The sequence below is a fragment of the Musca autumnalis genome, unplaced genomic scaffold, assembly GCF_047663935.1.
Source record: "Musca autumnalis isolate F117 unplaced genomic scaffold, ASM4766393v1 scaffold_2, whole genome shotgun sequence".
NCBI classification, from domain to species: domain Eukaryota; kingdom Metazoa; phylum Arthropoda; class Insecta; order Diptera; family Muscidae; genus Musca; species Musca autumnalis.
Window position 1 is genome coordinate 118,132,987 of NW_027411755.1, and position 19,539 is coordinate 118,152,525.

At 33.9% G+C, this 19,539-nt stretch overlaps 2 protein-coding genes across 14 annotated transcripts in view; one reads left to right on the top strand and one right to left on the bottom strand.

Annotated features, from left to right (window-relative positions):
* Positions 1 to 5,502, top strand: part of PGAP5 (Per1-like protein PGAP5) — a 51,793-nt gene extending 46,291 nt beyond the window's left edge. For 4 of the 6 annotated variants that reach the window (XM_073969056.1, XM_073969052.1, XM_073969054.1 and 1 more), the window contains exons 3-7: positions 4,139 to 4,547; positions 4,606 to 4,772; positions 4,832 to 5,038; positions 5,106 to 5,242; positions 5,308 to 5,502. In XM_073969056.1, the coding sequence (XP_073825157.1) occupies positions 4,150 to 4,547; positions 4,606 to 4,772; positions 4,832 to 5,038; positions 5,106 to 5,242; positions 5,308 to 5,484 (1,086 nt within the window). In that variant the 5' untranslated portion in view covers positions 4,139 to 4,149 and the 3' untranslated portion in view covers positions 5,485 to 5,502. Of the gene's footprint in view, positions 1 to 2,242; positions 2,638 to 3,979; positions 4,078 to 4,138; positions 4,548 to 4,605; positions 4,773 to 4,831; positions 5,039 to 5,105; positions 5,243 to 5,307 lie in introns of those variants that run through there. The other 2 variants (XM_073969057.1, XM_073969053.1) reach the window with 2 other exon arrangements.
* A 1,967-nt stretch (positions 5,503 to 7,469) lies between these two features.
* Positions 7,470 to 19,539, bottom strand: part of SLC5A11 (Sodium/solute co-transporter-like 5A11) — a 32,846-nt gene continuing 20,776 nt past the window's right edge. For all 8 annotated transcript variants that reach the window (XM_073969060.1, XM_073969058.1, XM_073969061.1 and 5 more), the window contains 8 exons: positions 17,002 to 17,067; positions 16,872 to 16,923; positions 16,742 to 16,809; positions 16,524 to 16,678; positions 16,369 to 16,465; positions 15,941 to 16,102; positions 9,348 to 10,039; positions 7,470 to 9,285 (listed from right to left, as the gene is read on the bottom strand). In XM_073969060.1, coding sequence (XP_073825161.1) covers positions 9,117 to 9,285; positions 9,348 to 10,039; positions 15,941 to 16,102; positions 16,369 to 16,465; positions 16,524 to 16,678; positions 16,742 to 16,809; positions 16,872 to 16,923; positions 17,002 to 17,067 — 1,461 coding nt within the window. In that variant the 3' untranslated portion in view covers positions 7,470 to 9,116. The remainder of the gene's footprint in view (positions 9,286 to 9,347; positions 10,040 to 15,940; positions 16,103 to 16,368; positions 16,466 to 16,523; positions 16,679 to 16,741; positions 16,810 to 16,871; positions 16,924 to 17,001; positions 17,068 to 19,539) is intronic.

Below are 19,539 nucleotides of genomic sequence, written 5' to 3' on the forward strand. Positions count from 1 at the left end.
TTTATTTGGATGAGACACATTTTGTCGTATGAAAGTGTGCCTAGAGGCTGAGTGTATATAAATGTAGATTGGGAAAATTGTGTTGATTTTTTGTGAAAAGAATAATTTTTTACACGGCTTAAGAGTTTTTGTATGTGTACATTAAGCCGGGGCGATTTGAAAACCTTAATGGGCCCTTCGCGTTTCTTATTCCTGGGATTGAACTGAGCAAAAAAATCTACTAGACCATAGGTCTATCGTGAAAATCGAGCCTCCCGATTTTGACTTTAAGTGTTTTATCCACGTTTTTTTTTTTTTTGGACATTCTGATCGAACACAAGGACAACAATTGTAGCCAAGACAGTAGTTAAGAACTCTCTAATACATCGCAAAAGCATTGGAACGCTCCTTCTGGCAGTTTTAACCGTTAGAAGGTGAAAACTTTTCGAAAAATGTCGATAAATGGCTCTGTGCTACAAAAGTTGACCAGAAAAATATTCAAGCGTTCTGATGCAAAATTATATCGTGTTGGGATCCATGGACAACGACAATGCCTTTAGTTCGTTTGTATCACTTCGTTTTATTTTTTTATAACGGTAAAAGTAGTGAACATTTGGGTTTCTTACATATTCAAATTTAAACGAACGAAAGCTTACTCCGTGAAGTCTTCCATATTGTTTTCGTCCTGCGAAAAGTGCTGGCCAATCATTCTGGAAACACGTCGTTAATATTTATCTAAACACAATACATATACTGCATACTTACTCCGGAATGTTTTTTGCAGCAACAATTGGAACAGCATTCGGCATCAACGAGCATCTTTTGTTCCGAAGAATTATATCCCCTGGAAGAAAATGGTCTTCACAAACGCGATCTTTCAACCCAAATGAAACACCACTAGCTGCAGACCACCGTAACCTTTTTTTCTTTGTCCGCTGGAACTCTGAAGAAACGTTTTTGAATACAAACAGTTCTTTTACATAAAACACAATACCTCATTTTTATTTTGCAATAAACACTTTTCCAATTAAGACGTTATCAAACAAATTAGTTTTTCTAATGAAATAACTAAAACGCAAAAATGATAACGGATGAGTAAACAAAGAAGAAGAACGAAATGTTGAAATGAAAACAAAACAGAGTTGAATTTTTTGATCAATAATAAATATCAACTCTGCGTGTCAACACGGTTTTGACAGATTAAGCCATAACAAAAAAAATTGTAATCAGCTGTTAGCTGTGGCCTACCTAAGAATTATTATACCATGGGTATATCTAAATGCAATGAGATTTGTACTGGATTTAATAAATCCAGTCGAGGATTATGGCTAGTCTAAATGAGCTATTATACATTAGCTGTGTCTTTTTACGTGATAATTAGTAATAATTATTACTAATGTTGCAGATTTTGACAGTTGTATAAAGGAAAAGTTGCTGAAAAAAATTTTCAGCAACATTAGGTGTGTCTTTTTACTTACTAAATGTAGCTGAAACATTTTTTTCAGCAACTTTTCCTTTATACAACTGTCAAAATCTGCAACATTAGTAATAATTATTAAAAATTATCACGTAAACAGACACAGCTATTTAGTAAGTAAAAAGACACACCTATTAGTGTGTCATGGTCAGTAGTATAAGCTCTGTTCCTTTACGTGCAAGATTCTTCAAGTTTTACCACTTTTTACTCGAAAAGCGTTCCTTTACTTCAGACACCATACAATTCATATGCGTGCAGTTTACAACTTAGGCCGCCATCAGACCATCTGATTTTTCACATGTATGACATCAGCTGTTCTGTATATTAGTATACCCAAAGTGACAACATACATGTAAAAAAGCAGATGGTCTGATGGCGGCCTTATACTACTTTTGCCGGTTTTACAACTTTCAAAAGTAAAGGAACAGACCATGGTTTAATAAGAAAGGTTAGCTAAAGCTTCCTGTCAAATTAATTTTTTTCTTTCGACTGTTCCCAAAACGTCAACACAATATACACAATCTTTGTATATGTGTGTGCTGTTTGAATAATATGCCAAAAAATTTTAAAAGCAATCGAATTCAATGGTTTTTAAAATAGTTTTTAGAACATTTGTATGGAAGAAATTTGTCAGCTTTTCATTGAAACAAACATTTTATCATATCCACAACTCGATTATGTGGAGAAACCTTGGCCCTTCATTCATTTTTCGTGTTTTTTATAAAATGCTCAACATTGGTATTATAAACAAACCCACTTGTTGCTTTTGTGTTTACTAATTTTGATGTTTTAGGAATTCAGGAAAAACAAGGGTTCTATAGATGATTTCCATTTAAATCTACCTCTTTACTTATACCATGGAACAGACCAATAGATTCCCTACTGACATTTCCTACATGGTAGCTATAGTCTGGCATATGACGTAGATCCATCTGTGCATTCATGTTTCGATCTATAGATCCATCTGCGTCAATGCATGTTTCGATCTATACATCCATCACCATCAGCTGTGTTCGCGGCAGAACAACCTTGTGAACCCACCAAAATCGGTGTTTTTGTTTTGTTCTTTATTTTCCATTCTTGTTTACGACGGTCGGGTTTTTGTTTTTTTATACAAAAATACATACATATGTAAATAAACAAATAGAAAATTATGTGAAGGATTTACATTAATTATTTTGGTAAATTGCAAAACTTATAAGCTCGAACCATAAATACTTAAGGCTTATCTTTCCTTTACCGACCCACCTCAGAAAATTATGAAAAAATTGCCACAGATAGTGCTTTTTATCCCGATTCCAACCATGTATTGCTGTTGTTGCGGAAATGTATACTTCCCGAGATATGGGCCTTCAAAGTTCCACAATAGCCCTAACCTATAACTTTGGCAAAACATCGCAGAAAATTATGAAAACAATTACCACAGACAATGCTTTCCCGATTCCAACGTTGTATTGCTTTTGTTGCGGAAACGTATACTTCCCGAGATATGGGCCTTTAAAGTTCCACAACAGCCCTAGTCTAAAATGTTGGCAAACCACCGCAGAAAATTATTAAAAAATTACCACAGATAGTACTTTTTACACCGAATCCAATGAAGATATTTAATTTAAAAGAAAATGTTGTTCCCGTTCCCGAGATTTGCACCTGTCTATAGGAGAAAGTCTTAAATCCCGGCCAAAGGCCGGCTTTTTAAAGAAAACTATCTAATTTAAAAGAAAATGTTCCCATTCCCGAGATTTGTACCTGTCCATAGGAGAAAGTCTTAAAGTCGGTGTAAAAGCACTATCTCTGGTAATTTTTTCGTAGTTTTCTGCGGTGGAACTTTAAAGGCCCATATCTAGGGAAGTATACATTTCCGCAACAAAAGCAATACAACGTTGGAATCGGGATAAAAAGCACTATCTGTGGTAATTGTTTTCATAATTTTCTGCTATGTTTTGCCAAAGTTATAGGTTAGGGCTATTGTGGAACTTTAAAGGCCCATATCTCGGGAAGTATACATACCCTTCAACAAAATAATGCATCGTTGAAATCAGTATAAACATCACTATTTGTGGTAATTTTTTAATAATTTTCTGCGGTGGTTTGCCAACATTTTAGACTAGGGCTATTGTGGAACTTTAAAGGCCCATATCTCGGGAAGTATACGTTTCCGCAACAAAAGCAATACAACGTTGGAATCGGGAAAGCATTGTCTGTGGTAATTGTTTTCATAATTTTCTGCGATGTTTTGCCAAAGTTATAGGTTAGGGCTATTGTGGAACTTTGAAGGCCCATATCTCGGGAAGTATACATTTCCGCAACAAAAGCAATACAACGTTGGAATCGGGATAAAAAGCACTATCTGTAGTAATTGTTTTCATAATTTTCTGCTATGTTTTGCCAAAGTTATAGGTTAGGACCTTTGTGGATCTTTGGAAGCCCATATCTCGGGAAGTATGCATTTCCGCAACAAAAGCAGTACATGGTTGAAATCGGGATAAAAAGCGCTATCTGTAATAATTTTTTCATAATTTTCAGCGGTGGGTCGGTAAAGGAAAGGAGTTCCATACTTAATTTGTCGTTAAATTGTACCATAATCAGAGAATGGAAAATTAGGACAAATGACAAAGTGTGATGTGATTATGAATATAAAATACTTTACTTACAACACTAATTAATATACTCCATTTTTACCAGATTTTGTTGAAATGTATTGGCGTCGTTGTCTTTTCATAATTTTGTCTTCTGTAATTTATTGCGAATTTTTGGGGGATTTTATAAAATTAAGATCTTGTTCATGGCCAACGCTTGAAACAGAGGAGGAACTCCATGTTATGATTATTGCCGATACTCATTTATTGGGACCTTTTCGAGGACATTGGCTGGATAAATTATATCGTGAATGGCATATGCGTAGAGCATTTCAAGCGGCATTATTTCTCCATAAGCCTGATGTTGTTTTTGTGCTTGGAGATTTATTTGATGAGGGTGAAATGGTCGATCATAATGACTTTGGCGTCTATGTTTCTAGATTTTACAGTCACTTTCAAGCCAACATCCCGATCATAAGCGCAGTGGGTAATCACGATATTGGATTTCATTACAAGTAAGGATTCAGCTGTAATAATATTGAATACATAGAAAATAACACTTTCTATTTCCAGAATGCATCCCTATTTTGTAAATCGCTTTGAGAAACATTTCAATAATACGGGTGTGAAAATGTATACATTACGCGGTAATCACTTTGTGTTTATCAACTCAATGGCCATGGAAAATGATGGTTGTGAGTTTTGTGAAGCCGCCATAGGGGAATTGCACAATGTTGCAGGTAATCTAAGATATTTCTAAAATAAAAAGATTTATCAAATGTTCCTTAACATTTTATAGATAAATTAAACTGCCTTAAAAATCTCAACACTTGCCAAGATTTGAAAACAGTAGAAGAGCGCATAAATTATAGTCGCCCCATAATATTACAACATTTTCCCACATACCGCAGATCGGATCAGTCATGTAGAGAACACGATTCACCAAATATTGAAGAATATCGAGAACGATGGGAAGTTCTTTCAAAAAATGTTACCGATTGGCTTGGTAAGAGAAAGCCGTTTGCATTAAAATTAAAAACAAAATATGTGTCATATATTTTTCTTTATTACAGGCAAACTTTTACGACCACGTTTAGCATTTGCTGGTCATTCACATCATTACTGCTACTCCATTAACAGATGGGGAATTGAAGAGTATACGGTGGCTTCATTTAGTTGGCGCAATAAAGTTAATCCCAGCTTTTTAATGGTATACAGAAAAATAATTGTCCATATTAAAGTATTATTTACATATTTGTTTCTTTTTTATTAAAGGCTTCGCTAAATCCTTCAAAACATGCTGTGCACAAATGCCATATGCTGGAGCAACAAACCGTTTATACATTATACATATTTACAGCTAGTATATGTACGTTATTAATATTTTTGGGCATATTTAAATGGATTTATTCCATAGTCCGTAGACCAAAGGGAGATATAAAAATTCAATAAATTTTGTATGAAAAGTAATACAAATACTGTTCATTTCTTATTAAATTAAATTGGGGTGCGGTAGACTGATTGGCTTAAAGATATTTTCTTGTCATCTGATTTATCTTAATCCTCTCTTTGAATACGCGGTTTTTGGTTGATCTTTAGGATCTTCTTTAGGCGGGGTACGTTTGAATTCATTATAACATCCCATAGATGGTGCTTTATCGCCATACAAAGATTTGAGTTGAACGATGTACTCGGTTTGTGATAATCGACGTCGAAAGTTGTGAAAAACGATCGCACGAAAATGTTCCCAGTTAATTCCATTTTATTTAATAGATTTTTCAAGTCACTGTAAACAATACAATAAAGATGCGTAGTTCACGAAACATGGGCATAGTTAGGGAGGGACAGTTAGGTCGAACTTGGTTTTTAGTCCTTTATCAGATATGACTTTAGCAAGAGTGCCATGCTTCTTATGTGTCGAGGCCTTAAGGAGAATCTTACATCTACGGTAGCTGAAAGGCGCGAGCAGTAGTGGTTTACACGACAAATTAGAGCTTGTAAAAAATAGTAACATGGTTGCCGCTTTCTGACTTTGACATTTGTTCCCTTTTTTCCGTTCCTGTACTTTTCAAATAAAGTTGTATGTGTATCTCATTTTTCACAGTTCCCCCTTTTACTACTTTTACCTTTAAAAAAGTACGGGAACACACATCAAATTTGTAGTGCAAAAAGATTTTAAAGAGAGCTTCATTAAACGCCATTGTTTTTCCCGCTATTTGTGTTGATTTTTGACATACAAAAACCAATGTTTAGGAGTTGTAGCGATTTTTTTATTTTAACCCACATAGCGCCGAGATTTTTTTGCGAGAAAACTTAAAATAGTATATGAAAATGATTTTTTTGAGAATTTTTAAGTATTTTTTAATAAATAAAATTTTTCTCTAAAACGTATAGTTTCCCTGCAATCGGCCCGTCTTTTAAAAGTCCAAAAACTTTGGAGTGTAATTAGGTGTATTCTCATATGCCAATCCCTTGGTTTTTGATTGAGAAAATACTCTTATTACATTCCTAACAAATCCCTGACTTTATATGAATCTAACATTTATGATAGAATTTTGATCGCATATTTAAATTTTTCATCAAAAGTCGATTTTTTTAATAGATTGTGTTTTAGGCCAATTGCGTGGAAATGTATAGGTCAAATTAAGCTTTATTAGCCAGAAATGACAGATAACAGACAATACTATAATAAAAAGCAAAAACACCAATAAAATATTCGAAAAAACAGTTTTTTGTCAATTTTTGCAACCATTTTTTGTGGCGTTTAAACCAGGGGTGCTCACATTGAATATGTGTTTCTCCGTTGCAGGCCAAACAACGACTGATGCTTACTCTCAATTTACGCTACCGTGAAGAAATGAGCAGCCCTGGTTTAAACGACCAGTGACTTTATGTAGGTTAAATCACTACAGTAGGGACTTTTAAGGTAACTGCTGTTGCGATTTTCACGCAACATTGTTTATTGTCATCAGTTTTAAAGTAAACAAAAAGGAGCATGTCCGACTTCCGGAACGTCAGTTGCTTTGTTAATGTATGTAAATGTCTTAAGCATCCTATTCCATACCGCTGTGATACAGAATTAATGCGAAGTATTGCAATACAAAACGTCACAGATGTGCATTTGAAACGCAGAATACACACAAAATAAGCATCAGGTAGATTTTGCAACGGTGTATATTTAAAATACTTTTACAATGCACGGACAATAATTGCGACAAAGCAGTTATATCACGTTTCGGAAGTCAGTTAATGTCAACATCTGGAAGTCTACATCTGTTGCAGATTATTTCTGCTTTCGTTTTATTATTATTTGCCGCTATAGCTTTATTGCAGAGTGTACTGGATTGGATTTCCTGTTGAACTAATATGATGCTTGATGGTTTCATGGTCATTTTTAACCCGAGTCCAAAAAAGTGTTAGTCATGTCACTAAAAAGATTTTTTTTAATTTTAGTCTTTATTCAATAAAATAATGAATTTATTTATTATAAATTGAATGCTGCTTTAGCTTTCCTTGTACTCATGTACATACATATGTATATATTATGTTCAGTTTATTTGTATATTAACATTAAAAATACCAGTAATTTTATCACAGACATTTTTTCGTGAATAAAAAATTTGTCTTTAGCGTACGTTATATAGTATTAAATACAATAATATGTATTTATATTTGTTAATAATATAATTAAAATGTATGTATATTTTGTTTATGTTTGTAAAATTTTAAATTAAGTATGATGCCTGAATATTAAGTATTTATTAATTCCATAACTTTATTTAAGTAGATTTAAGTGAAATTTGACAATAGACAGTACACAGTTTTAAAACAATTTGTTAAACTCAGCGAAAAGTATATTTTTTGCCCAACAAATAAAATTTTTTAAGTGGCATAATTTTACACAACGGTTTACTTTTGGGCCCAATATAGCCTGACATTATTAATGTTCTAAATTATCGATAAGCATCGGATATAGGAGAAAAGTGTGGCTGACTTTCGTATTGTCAGATGCTTTGCAAATGACAGATAATGTCTTAAGTATTGTATTTCATAACGCCGCAATACTTACGTCACAATTGCGCATTTTTGACACAGGTATAAAGCAAACATGTATCATTTTTCTTTCTGATGCATTTAGTTGCATTTTCGAAGAACAATGCATAAGTGTGCAACTGAAATATTTTGACGAAGTTTAAAAACCACAAAGCATCTGACGATCCGGAAGTCAGCCTGTATTATTAACATTGTGTTTAGAAATGCAATGAAGAAGTTTAAAAATTTTAAAAAGCCCCATGGCAATAAATTTTTAATAAAATGTATACCCGAAAATTATAGATCGGATGGATTTGCAGCATAATATGTTTGACAACAAATATCTTTTAATTCTAAACCATAAAAATAAAACTAGATAACAAAAGGAATTTGAAATTTTTCTATAGTACAAGTTATAAAATAAACTATTACAATTTAAAAATTGCACTTATAAAATATCGAATAATTGAATATAAATATGTATACACTAATAATACAACTAATGCTATGAATATACAGTAAAAATGTAGATAATTAGTTTAACCACAAAATAGATTTTTTGTAGTTTGGGAACCACATTCCAGACATACATATACATACATTTGCTGGTTCATATCTACATACTTATTTATGTTATCGAGAATGATGCAATGACGCAGTGCAACAAATATTGGTTCATTAAATCTTTATCACACAGAGGAAAATTCAAAAAAGGTGGCTTTGTGTACAACAGTAAGAGTAAAGAGAGACAATTGAATTCTGAGCCTCTTTTGCATCCTAAAAAGCAAAGCTTCATAGAATCATAGTTTTACATTTGTAGATAATCTAGAAATAGTTTCATCAGGTGGTTACTGTGCCCACAATTTATATTGGTACTACTCTTCCACCAATAAATCTTACCATTACTAAGAGTACTGCACTTGAAATTGCATTATCATTATTTTGTAATGTAGATATGTCTGTGTATGTGTTGTATGTCTTATTAAATATTGTATTCGCTAATTTTGGCAAGGTATTGATTGTCTTATATTTTACAATTTGAATATTCATATTTAATATTTTGCACTATTTTCTGTATTATCCTCTCCGGACTCAGTTTCGGGTCCCATATTTGTACCAGCTGTGGAATTACCTAAAAGGTGGGTTAATGTTTGGGCGGTATTCTCTCTGGTTAAATCACTGTCTGATTCCGAGGGCGGAAAACATTCTTTGGGTAGAAATCTGTTAAAAATATTTAAATTTTATTTAATATAGCGAAAACAGATTCCAAAAACAATACTTACTTGTGAATAACAGGTGACAAAACATCTGCATCCAACTTTTTCACCACTGTTGGTCCTGTTAAAAATGATACTATTGTTCCCACTAGAACTGTTGATGCTATACCAATTGGATTTATCCAATGAAATGATAATCTGTACAATGGAAATACATCAGATTCATCATAATATGTATCATCGGGCAGAGTCATGTTGGCCGGACAATCAGATACAGATATTGGCAGTTTTTGTGATACCAAATCTCCCTTTGCAAAGGATATTTGTGAACCAAATGATATCCAACCAGACATGAGGGCACCAGCAACTGCTCCAGCCAAAGCTCCTTTATGATTGCTCCAAGGTACAAGCATACCCAGGGTAAAGAGTCCACATGTAGTGCCAGCAGCGATAGCAGTGACCGATGTTGCTACACTTAAAATACCGCTTAACTTTTCCAACACAAATACCAATGAGACGGCAATAATGCCCAATATAACAATGCATGTTTTCACAACAATAGATGATGATTTCTCTGAAAGCTTAAACCGGAAACATCCCTTAACAATATCTTCTAAAACAACCAAGGCAGTTGAGTTTAAGACAACCGATAAGGAGCTTAGGGCAGCACCAAATACACCAGCAATAAACAGACCAGGAATGCCATGTAAGTTTCCAACTGTTTGCATTACATAGACGGGAAGGAGTTGATCGTCGTTCTAAAAACGTTAATTGATTAAAGTATTAATAGTAAAATAGTTTGAAGATGTAATTCGAATATATAACACATGTATTCATTTAGCCCAACTCTAAAAGTCGACTTGTGCGGCACTTCTCTCTTGCTCTATTTATAACGGAATAGGAAGAAGACGAAATAGAAAACCTTGTTCTTTTTAAATAAAATATGGGACAATAGTCCGTGAATATGTTTTAGTATGGGAAATTAATCATAATCTGCGTGTTGTTTTTTTTTTTTTTTTTTTTTTTTTGTAGTTTCTGTTCCGAAGTGGGAGAAATAGTAAATTCCCCACAAGTGAATATTTTAATTGGTCTGATTATAATATTACTATCAAGGCAAATATACAAGGTAATGGTATCAAGCCAGCTGGTTGAATATCACTATGCAACACTGAAAATGCAAACAACTTCTAGTGTGCATTTTTTGAAAGTACATATTTAGACTACAAAAACCCCAGTAGGGGTTTGTCCTGTCAGATCCAGTTCGGATTTTATGGCCTTATCTAAACCGGGCTAAATCTACAATTTTTGCATTTATCAGGCCTTTATCTCAGAAACGAATTGGAATTTGGCCTTGCTGTCTTTAGCAATATTGTAGCCCTAGACTAGTAGAACTTATCTTTTGAAAAAAACACATAAGAAAAACTCCATCTAGGGCATCAAAATCTATAAAATATAGAAAATTGTACATTGTACATCAGTATTGGCTAAACTATTGGGAGTTGAACCAAGTAACCTTTTGCAAAAATCTTCCAAATAATGTTCTCAACAATTCTTCAGAACATTCCGAAACTCTAAAATGCTTACTTCGTGTTGTTTCAGGGGTATTCTGCATCATAACTTTTACAACACGTATTTCAAACACAGTTCACACCAACAGTTTATCCCACGGCAGCGGGTTCTTTCGTACCGGATTGACCCGGAACCATAGTGTTTCGGCCAGCGGCTGCCAACCCAGCATCTCAAAGCTATGCTTCTACGTAGGTTTTTATGCTGCTACAACAACAACAGTTTATTCTCGCATTTCGGATTTCACCACATTATTGACATATTTATTAAATCGTCGTAGAGAATATTAGGGTAACCCTAGTACTACCACATAAAATGCAACAATCTGGCAGCATCATAGCAGTATTGCATGCATCAGTAGTTTTAAGTTATTATCTCTCTCTACTCATTGTCAGTACACAGTCAGTCAGTTACTTCGCAACCACCAATTAATAGACATCTCATCTGTACATATTTCGTTATAGTTCATTGTTCTTCATAATTAATACTTTATTTCAACTCATAAAACAACTTAAAGTTTTATTCAATAAATGAATTGATTGTTGTGTTTAAACATCGTCTTTCATTCAATCGACCACCTCCGTAAGAACATAACAATTTGGCGACGAGGATTTTGGAACAAAGATTAATCATTCTCGCTAACAATTTGGCGACGAGGATTTTGGAACAAAGATGTATCATTCTCGCTAACAATTTGGCGACGAGGATTTTGGAACAAATATAAGTTTCAACAAGGCTGCGTAATAAGATCAAGACATCGCACACAATAAAAGTTGTGGCAGGAAGATTTTCAAGGAAAACATAAAAACGCACAGGCGCAAGTTCATCAGGAATATTCTAACAAGAATTTTCAAGAAATCTTCAGCGATCAACACTCACACAAACAAACAGTTTGCAGTCTCACATATACAGAAATTTTTTCAGCTCAACACACACACCACTACAACGTTGGAATTTCATCATTTTTGCAGCTCACACATACAGACATACAACGGCAGCGTCTCTAACAAAATTGTAACGGCTGATAACACACAGACACTAGAACAATCTAGACATGTCGGAACAAGCGAATATTTTACAAATACTTGCGAATCAACAGGATTTGCTCAACAAACTCAAACAAATCATCGCTGGACAACAAGGTGCAAACACAGTTTCATCATCAATTCCAGGTGAATCATCAGTGGCAAAAGCCCACCTCATGGAATCTTTAGCTAATTCCATGACGGATTTTCACTATGAGCCTGACAGTGGTTTATTATTTGAATCGTGGTACAATCGTTTTAAACACATCTTCGAAAGGGAAGCAAGTGCACTGGACGATGCAGACAAAGTAGGACTTTTGTGGAGAAAAATGTCCAATCACATTCATGAACGATTCAAGAATTTCGTGTTACCAAAACAACCTCAAGAACTTTCATTGGCAGACACAATCAAGCATCTTACAAGACTATTTGGCAGAACAGAAACACAAGTAAGTCTACGTTATAAGTGTCTCCAAATCACAAAGGTGGAAAATGAAGATTTTAAAGAATACGCCAGTCGTGTCAATCTTCAGTGTGAACTTTTTAAACTGGATGACTTAACTACAGACCAGTTCAAGTGTTTAATTTTCATACTTGGTCTTAAATCATCACAAGACAGTGACATCAGAATCCGTTTATTAAGGCATCTTAATGAAAGTAAGGAAGTAGTCAACTTAGAAAAGCTTGTTGATGAAACACAAAGCATTTTGGATTTGAAAAGTGACACAGCACTAATTGAGGGAAGCCAAAAACAGTGCAACAAAATTGGTAAGCCTCAACAAAAACAAAAGATACCAAAAACAGCATGTTGGTATTGTGGAGATATGCATTATGCAAAACATTGCCCCTACTCCAAGCACAAGTGTACCAAGTGTCAACAGATTGGTCACAAAGATGGTTTTTGCAACAGCATGCACAGGCAGAGCAAATCAAAACACAACAACGACAAACATCAACAGAGCAAAACCAACCATGATCAAAACTCAGAACAGAACAATGTGAGTCATCAGAATTTTAACAACAACAAAACAAAATTCAGCACAAAAACAGTATCTACAACAGATCCAGTCAAAATCAAGCAGGCAAGAAAATATGCTACAGTCAGTATTAATTCAAAGCAAGTGAAACTACAGTTGGACACGGCATCAGACATTACCATAATTTCTAAATCAACGTGGAAAAGAATCGGAATGCCGGATGCATTTGAAACCACAGACACCGCCGAAGATGCAGGTGGCAATAAACTTACATTTTTTGCAAAACTTTTTCCAATAGAAGTGTCAGTTGCAGGAAAATCAAAAATTGTGGATTGTTACATTTCAAATTTGGAATCATTAAATGTCCTAGGCATAGATTGGATTGAGAAATTTAATCTATGGGATATTCCAATAGCGAAATGGTGTCATCAGATCAAGTTCACAGGAACTAAGTCATTTAACAATGTTTATCAAGTACTCAATGCTCACTTTCATCCCAGCCCAAATAGACAAGTCAAAACAGCACTCAAAAAAAGGGAAGAGGAAGGAGCGACCGCAAAAGCATCTTCAAGAAAAACTCACAACGTATTCAACGTTCATAAAAATCTATGTTCATCAGTCATGGACAGAAATCAGAAAAAGGAAAGTCAGTATAATTTCAAACACGGAAGTCGCATCAAGGTACATGCAGATCAACTTCAAACAAAAATAGGCGATACTTCTGCTCCATCAAACAAATTATCACCTTTGGACATATTACTTCGAGAATTCAACATTAAATTGCCGTATACAGATTCTACAGCATATCAACCAGAATATCCACAGAAGACAACCAGTTGAAGTAATATCCAGAACCCAGGTTCAAACTTAAAAGGGGAGATATTAGGGTAACCCTAGTACTACCACATAAAATGCAACAATCTGGCAGCATCATAGCAGTATTGCATGCATCAGTAGTTTTAAGTTATTATCTCTCTCTACTCATTGTCAGTACACAGTCAGTCAGTTACTTCGCAACCACCAATTAATAGACATCTCATCTGTACATATTTCGTTATAGTTCATTGTTCTTCATAATTAATACTTTATTTCAACTCATAAAACAACTTAAAGTTTTATTCAATAAATGAATTGATTGTTATGTTTAAACATCGTCTTTCATTCAATCGACCACCTCCGTAAGAACATAACAGAGAAATATACTGAAAACAGCGGGATAGAGGCATTTTACAACAATGACATGTTCTGAAGAGTTGTGTATTACATTCCAGGGAATATTTTTCCAAAAGGAAATATTCAGAAAAAATTTTGCGGCTTTGGAGATACGGTGCGAAATGTATAAAAATTGTGGAATTTTTGCATATTGAGGCAATGAATGTAGTTTTTCGAGTTCATTATATCTCCAAATATTTTATTCTTGTCCTTATCTACAAATTTGCTTCAGAGGTCAGAAGAAGATTCGCATTGGTTTCAGAGATATAGCCCCTAATTTCTTTAAAAACTCAATATTTAACCATGTTTAGATGGGGCCATAAAATCCGAGCTGGATTTGACACAACAAAACCCATCTAGGGCTTCTTGTCATTTGGGTCTGTACTTTCAAAAAATCCTCAGTCCGAATTGTTTGCACAAGATCACCTTAAAAATGTTGCACAGTGTATGAAAAGTCAAACCCCTTTGTAGTAAAATATTATTGTTGTAATTTCGCCAACAACATAAGGAGTTATCACTAGTTGTGCAGTACAAAAACCTCATTTTTATGAATTTTTTGCAAATAAACTACCAATATTTTGAAGTAGTTTTTTCTTTCATCTGAAAGAGTACATCTTATACTACTTTTGGAATATTTGTTGTTGTATAATATTGCATAGTCTTGTGGTAAATGGCTACCTGCGAAAACCTTTTTGCGTCGCCAATGATAGATCTAAAACGAATGAGCGGATGGGCGTTTTAAGAACCTAATAATCTTGTCTTTAAGCCAAACAGGATTTTAAAAAATGTGAACTGTCAAAGTCAAAATTTCGATTAAAAAAACTTGATCGTTAAGAACAAATCTGTCTCACTTAAAGACAAGATTTTTATGTATTTAATAAGCTCACCAAAATATATGAAGATCGGTCCATTCGTTTTTGAGCTATCTTTGGGGCTATTAAAAAACGGGTTTTACGTTGCGCCTCTACACACAAAACACAACGGGTTCTTCACTTTGAACGATCATATCTCAGCCAATTTTGGTCCGATCGAAATTTTTTGCGGCATACTCTATACTACCTTTACTTTAAAACAAGCCAATAATTTTTTTCGATTTTTTGAAAGTGATATGTAGAGGTAACCCCACTACCTTTTTTCTTTTACCATGATAGGCTACGGTAGGACTATAATTTTTAGATATGTAACATTTTCTTTTCAAGTTTTTCAATTAGGTATGCTGTCCAAATTAAAAATTCAATCTCTCTCTCTCTATTTGGATTGTGTTAACTAGGCTATAGCAATTTGTAGTACGGTGAAAATCGAGCTTCCACATTTTGACTTGCATTTTTTCTTTTTTTGGAAAATTTACAAAATTTTTTGGGCTCATGTTTCAGGCAGTTTTGGACTTGTGAAAGTACAAATTTTGGTAATTTATCAATATTTTGACGAAAAAAAAAAATACACTTCCACAAGGCCAAAACTACATGAAGATCGTTCCTATGCTTTTGCAATGTACTAGAGCGTTCTTAACTATTGTCTTGGCTACAATTTTTGTCTTAGTATTGGATCGGAAATCCCAATAATTTGGCTGTTATAGACCAAAATATAAAAAAACGTGCCAAAATTTGTGAATTTTCGGCCATGAAAACTAAGTAATATGTTCAGAGGAATTGTTGTAGCCCGAGACATAAAATACTACAAAGTTAAAATTTCAAATAGTTGGCTTTTTTGCTCAGTACAATCCCATAAATCAGACACCCGAAGCATCCATTGAAAATTTTTTCCTTCCATAATAATCGCCCAACCTAGGCTATATATCTTCAAATCGGTCCTAACATAAATGTAGGATCGGTTTGCAGCTACAACATTCCCGTATATACAGCATACACATATTACTTACCGCTATTAAACCAGCTGTCAAGGGATCACAATTTCTATAAAAATTATAGACCAATAATCCAGCAAAGCAGCACACGGATATAAACAGAACAATGCCAATGGTGAATATGGCCACTGACCATTGAGCTTTCTTCAGCGATGGCAATGACATATAACGTTGTACCTAAAAATAAAATATATGAAAATCAAAATGTTTTAGTTATTAATGCTGAAAATATTGATACTAAAATAGTTTGGATTAAAAGTGTTAAACCTATTGCTAGTGGATGTTTAATATTTATAAAATTAAAAATAAATAGAAGAGTTATAAAAAATTCATTTAATAATATCAAGAAATTGTTTAAATAAAATATTAATTTTGGGGATTAATGATAAAGAAATTTCTTTTTTCTTGAAGTTTTAAAAGAATTAATCTTATTTTTGGTTTACCATTGTTTGATTGACCGAATTAAAAGAAGTCCAATAGAAAAAGCCTCCAATTAAGACAGCCCACAAAGACTGGCGTTCATATGGTGATGGGTTAATGCTGCACAACGAAAAAAGTTAATAAATGAAACAAATCAATTGCAAAAAATAGGACATACTTTCCAAATATAATACGACCACCCTCGGCAGCACTTTTGAATATATCAGTAAAGCCATCGGCATAAATTGTTCCCAAAATCACCACAATAACCACCGATATGAACATTACAATGATTTGCCAGGCATCAGTGTGAACAACAGCTTTGATACCACCCTGGAAATTGTTTGAAATCATAATTAGTAACGTAAACATTTGGAAATATCCTTATATACATACAATTAAAGTATAGAAGACACAAATTACACAAATAACACCGCTTACAATGTGTGTATTGACGCCGGTAACTGAAAAGAAACATCTGGTGAATGAAATTTTGCAACATTTGCTATCAGATTTTGAATTTTACCTTGACTAAATGCTATTGCGGGAACATACAAAATAATTGGCAAAAAGAATATCTGCAAAAATAAAACACAATTTTTAAATAAATTATTATTTGTTGGATATTTCTTGAATTGATCTGTTTTTTTACTTACTTCATCCATTACAAACATTATGGAAGCAATACTCCGAATTGTTGAATTAAAACGCATCTCTAAATACTGCAAAGAAAAAACATTTAATTACAAAACTGTAGTTACTTCTATAATAATTCCATCATGGAAATAAAATACAATTATTAAACATTTGCCAATAAAAAAAATCTGCGAAGTCAGTTTTATCATGGTCCCATAAATAAAATTCAATGAAGAATTGCTCAATTTGGAGGTAAATTTGGAAAAGGTAGGACTAAGATCGTGGATGCGAACGAACAAAAGTTTGTCCACAAATACTCGTATAGACCCTTTTGACTGTATGAAAGAGCAATAACAGGAGTTGTAGAAGTAAATACATATATGAACAGATCCATATTTTCTACAAATATATAAATAGCATTTTTGTGACAAATATCTTTTGGAAGCTTTCAACGTATATTTTTTGCGTATATGGTGTACGTATCTGTTTAACGTATATCCTTATTAAGGTTAACTTAAGGATTCCTTATGTGATTCCTTAATGTGCATTTTTTTGTTAAGATCACAGGGATGCACTTTTGTGCATTATATGATATGCGTAATGATCATACACATTATTACGATTAGCTGTAGGCGCTGCCATATCAACTATACAAGAGTATCATAAATAGTGGGCCAAATTATTCCACTGACCACTTTCCAAATCTCAGGAAGTATTGGCTTTCCCCAGCAAAAAATGTAAGGCTGTAATCATGACAAACAAGTACCTGCTATTAAAATTTCAAACGATCCGAGAAGTGGCCTTTGAACTTGGAGGAAGAGAAGACTAAACGAATGGACCAACATAGTCCAACTTGGAGCTGCATCTTATTTTGGTAGTCATTTCATTCGGTAGTTGTCGTGTCAACCAAACATTTTTGTGTTGTCACCTTAGCATTTTTAGATCTTCTGGTTTATTGTGCCAGAAGCATGAACAAAACTATACAGATGGGAATTTCAAGACAATCTTCGAAAAGCCATTATTTAACTGCACATAAGCGTAAATGTTGAACTTAAATCTGTTTTTTTTTTTTTTTTTTTTGATATTTTTGTCAGAAATCGTGCCTACGAAAAATATGTATACAGGACCGCAAGGTTACCTTCGGTAAAAAATTTCAAAACAATCCACGAACAGCCCTCAAACTGCTCTTAAGCGAAAATTTTTGAAATTTTGTGAGAGAGATGCCATTTCATAATGTGCGAAGTTTCGGCCAAGTTGAACAATCAATTCGAAGTATGGGCTTGCCCCGAAAAAAATTTCACCGTCGTATTAGGGACCGCGAGGAAATCCAGCTGTGAAACATTTCAAAACGATCCGAGAAAAGCCAATAAATTTTTGAAATTTTGTACGGAAGAAAAGCGAAGAAGTGTTCCATTATAGTTCATATTCGAACTTAATATTAGTTTGGACAAATAATACGAGGTCCAAATTTTTTACCAAATCAGGTGATCCGTTCGAAAGTTATAGTGCACCACCAATAAGCCAGACATGTCTGGAAGAAATATTACCAATCAGTTACCTATCCCCTTCCAGAGTTATCGTGCGCACCACTTTAGCTACAATTTTTGAACTTTTGGCAGATATGGCTCATCTTCGAACTTGAACTAAGTTTCGGCGAAATATTACGAGGAACAAATTTTGGACCAAATCGCATAACACGGGCGGATAATGCATGATAATATTTCAGGTTTCGAATAAGAACTTATTCTGTTTTTTTAATCGGTTTTAGGTCAGGGCGGAAGTTTCATAAAAATATCACAACAATATGCTGCAAACAAAGATTTAAATTTATCTAGTCAACCACTATAAGGTCATAACTGATGACTTCAACACACGGCGAATCTGTTCATTGATGTTTTCGATATTCCCACGGGCTTTAAACGGGGATTTCAATCCCAAATCTAGATTCCCGATTTTGTTGCACATTGTAATCTACACCAAGTTCGATACTTTTTCTTGTTATTAGGAAAATATCCTCTGGGGCAATGGCGAAAAAAAAACAATTTGTAGATAAAAAAATATATATAGATATATTGCCGATTCTTCGACTCACTCAAATTTGACACACAGTTTTTTACGATGGTAGTGATGGTTTTTCAATTTCCACTTTTCGGTAATATGAAAAATTCTTTAAACCTTTAAAAAAGTCAAGCTTTAGTCCAATATCTCAATTTATATTGACGAAACCTCTGATTCTTCTCCTGAATGGGTGTTTTTCTACCAAACGGTAGAAACGGTGCGTACATATATATGTATGGTTCCACCCCAGAGGGGACAAGGGAGACATCTCTCATATCAATGCCCTACTTTTTGTCGCCGAGTCCCAACTATTACTTCCTTAAAGGCATATTTGCAAAGATAAACCGAGCCAGCAATATCTAAAAAAGAATTATTAACGCAGACCTTGTAAATTAATTTATTTAACAATCCATATAATTTGCAAATCACTGTCTGCCTGATAAGGAAATGAAACTGTGCACATATTTGAAATATATCCATCATTAAAATGATTGATAATT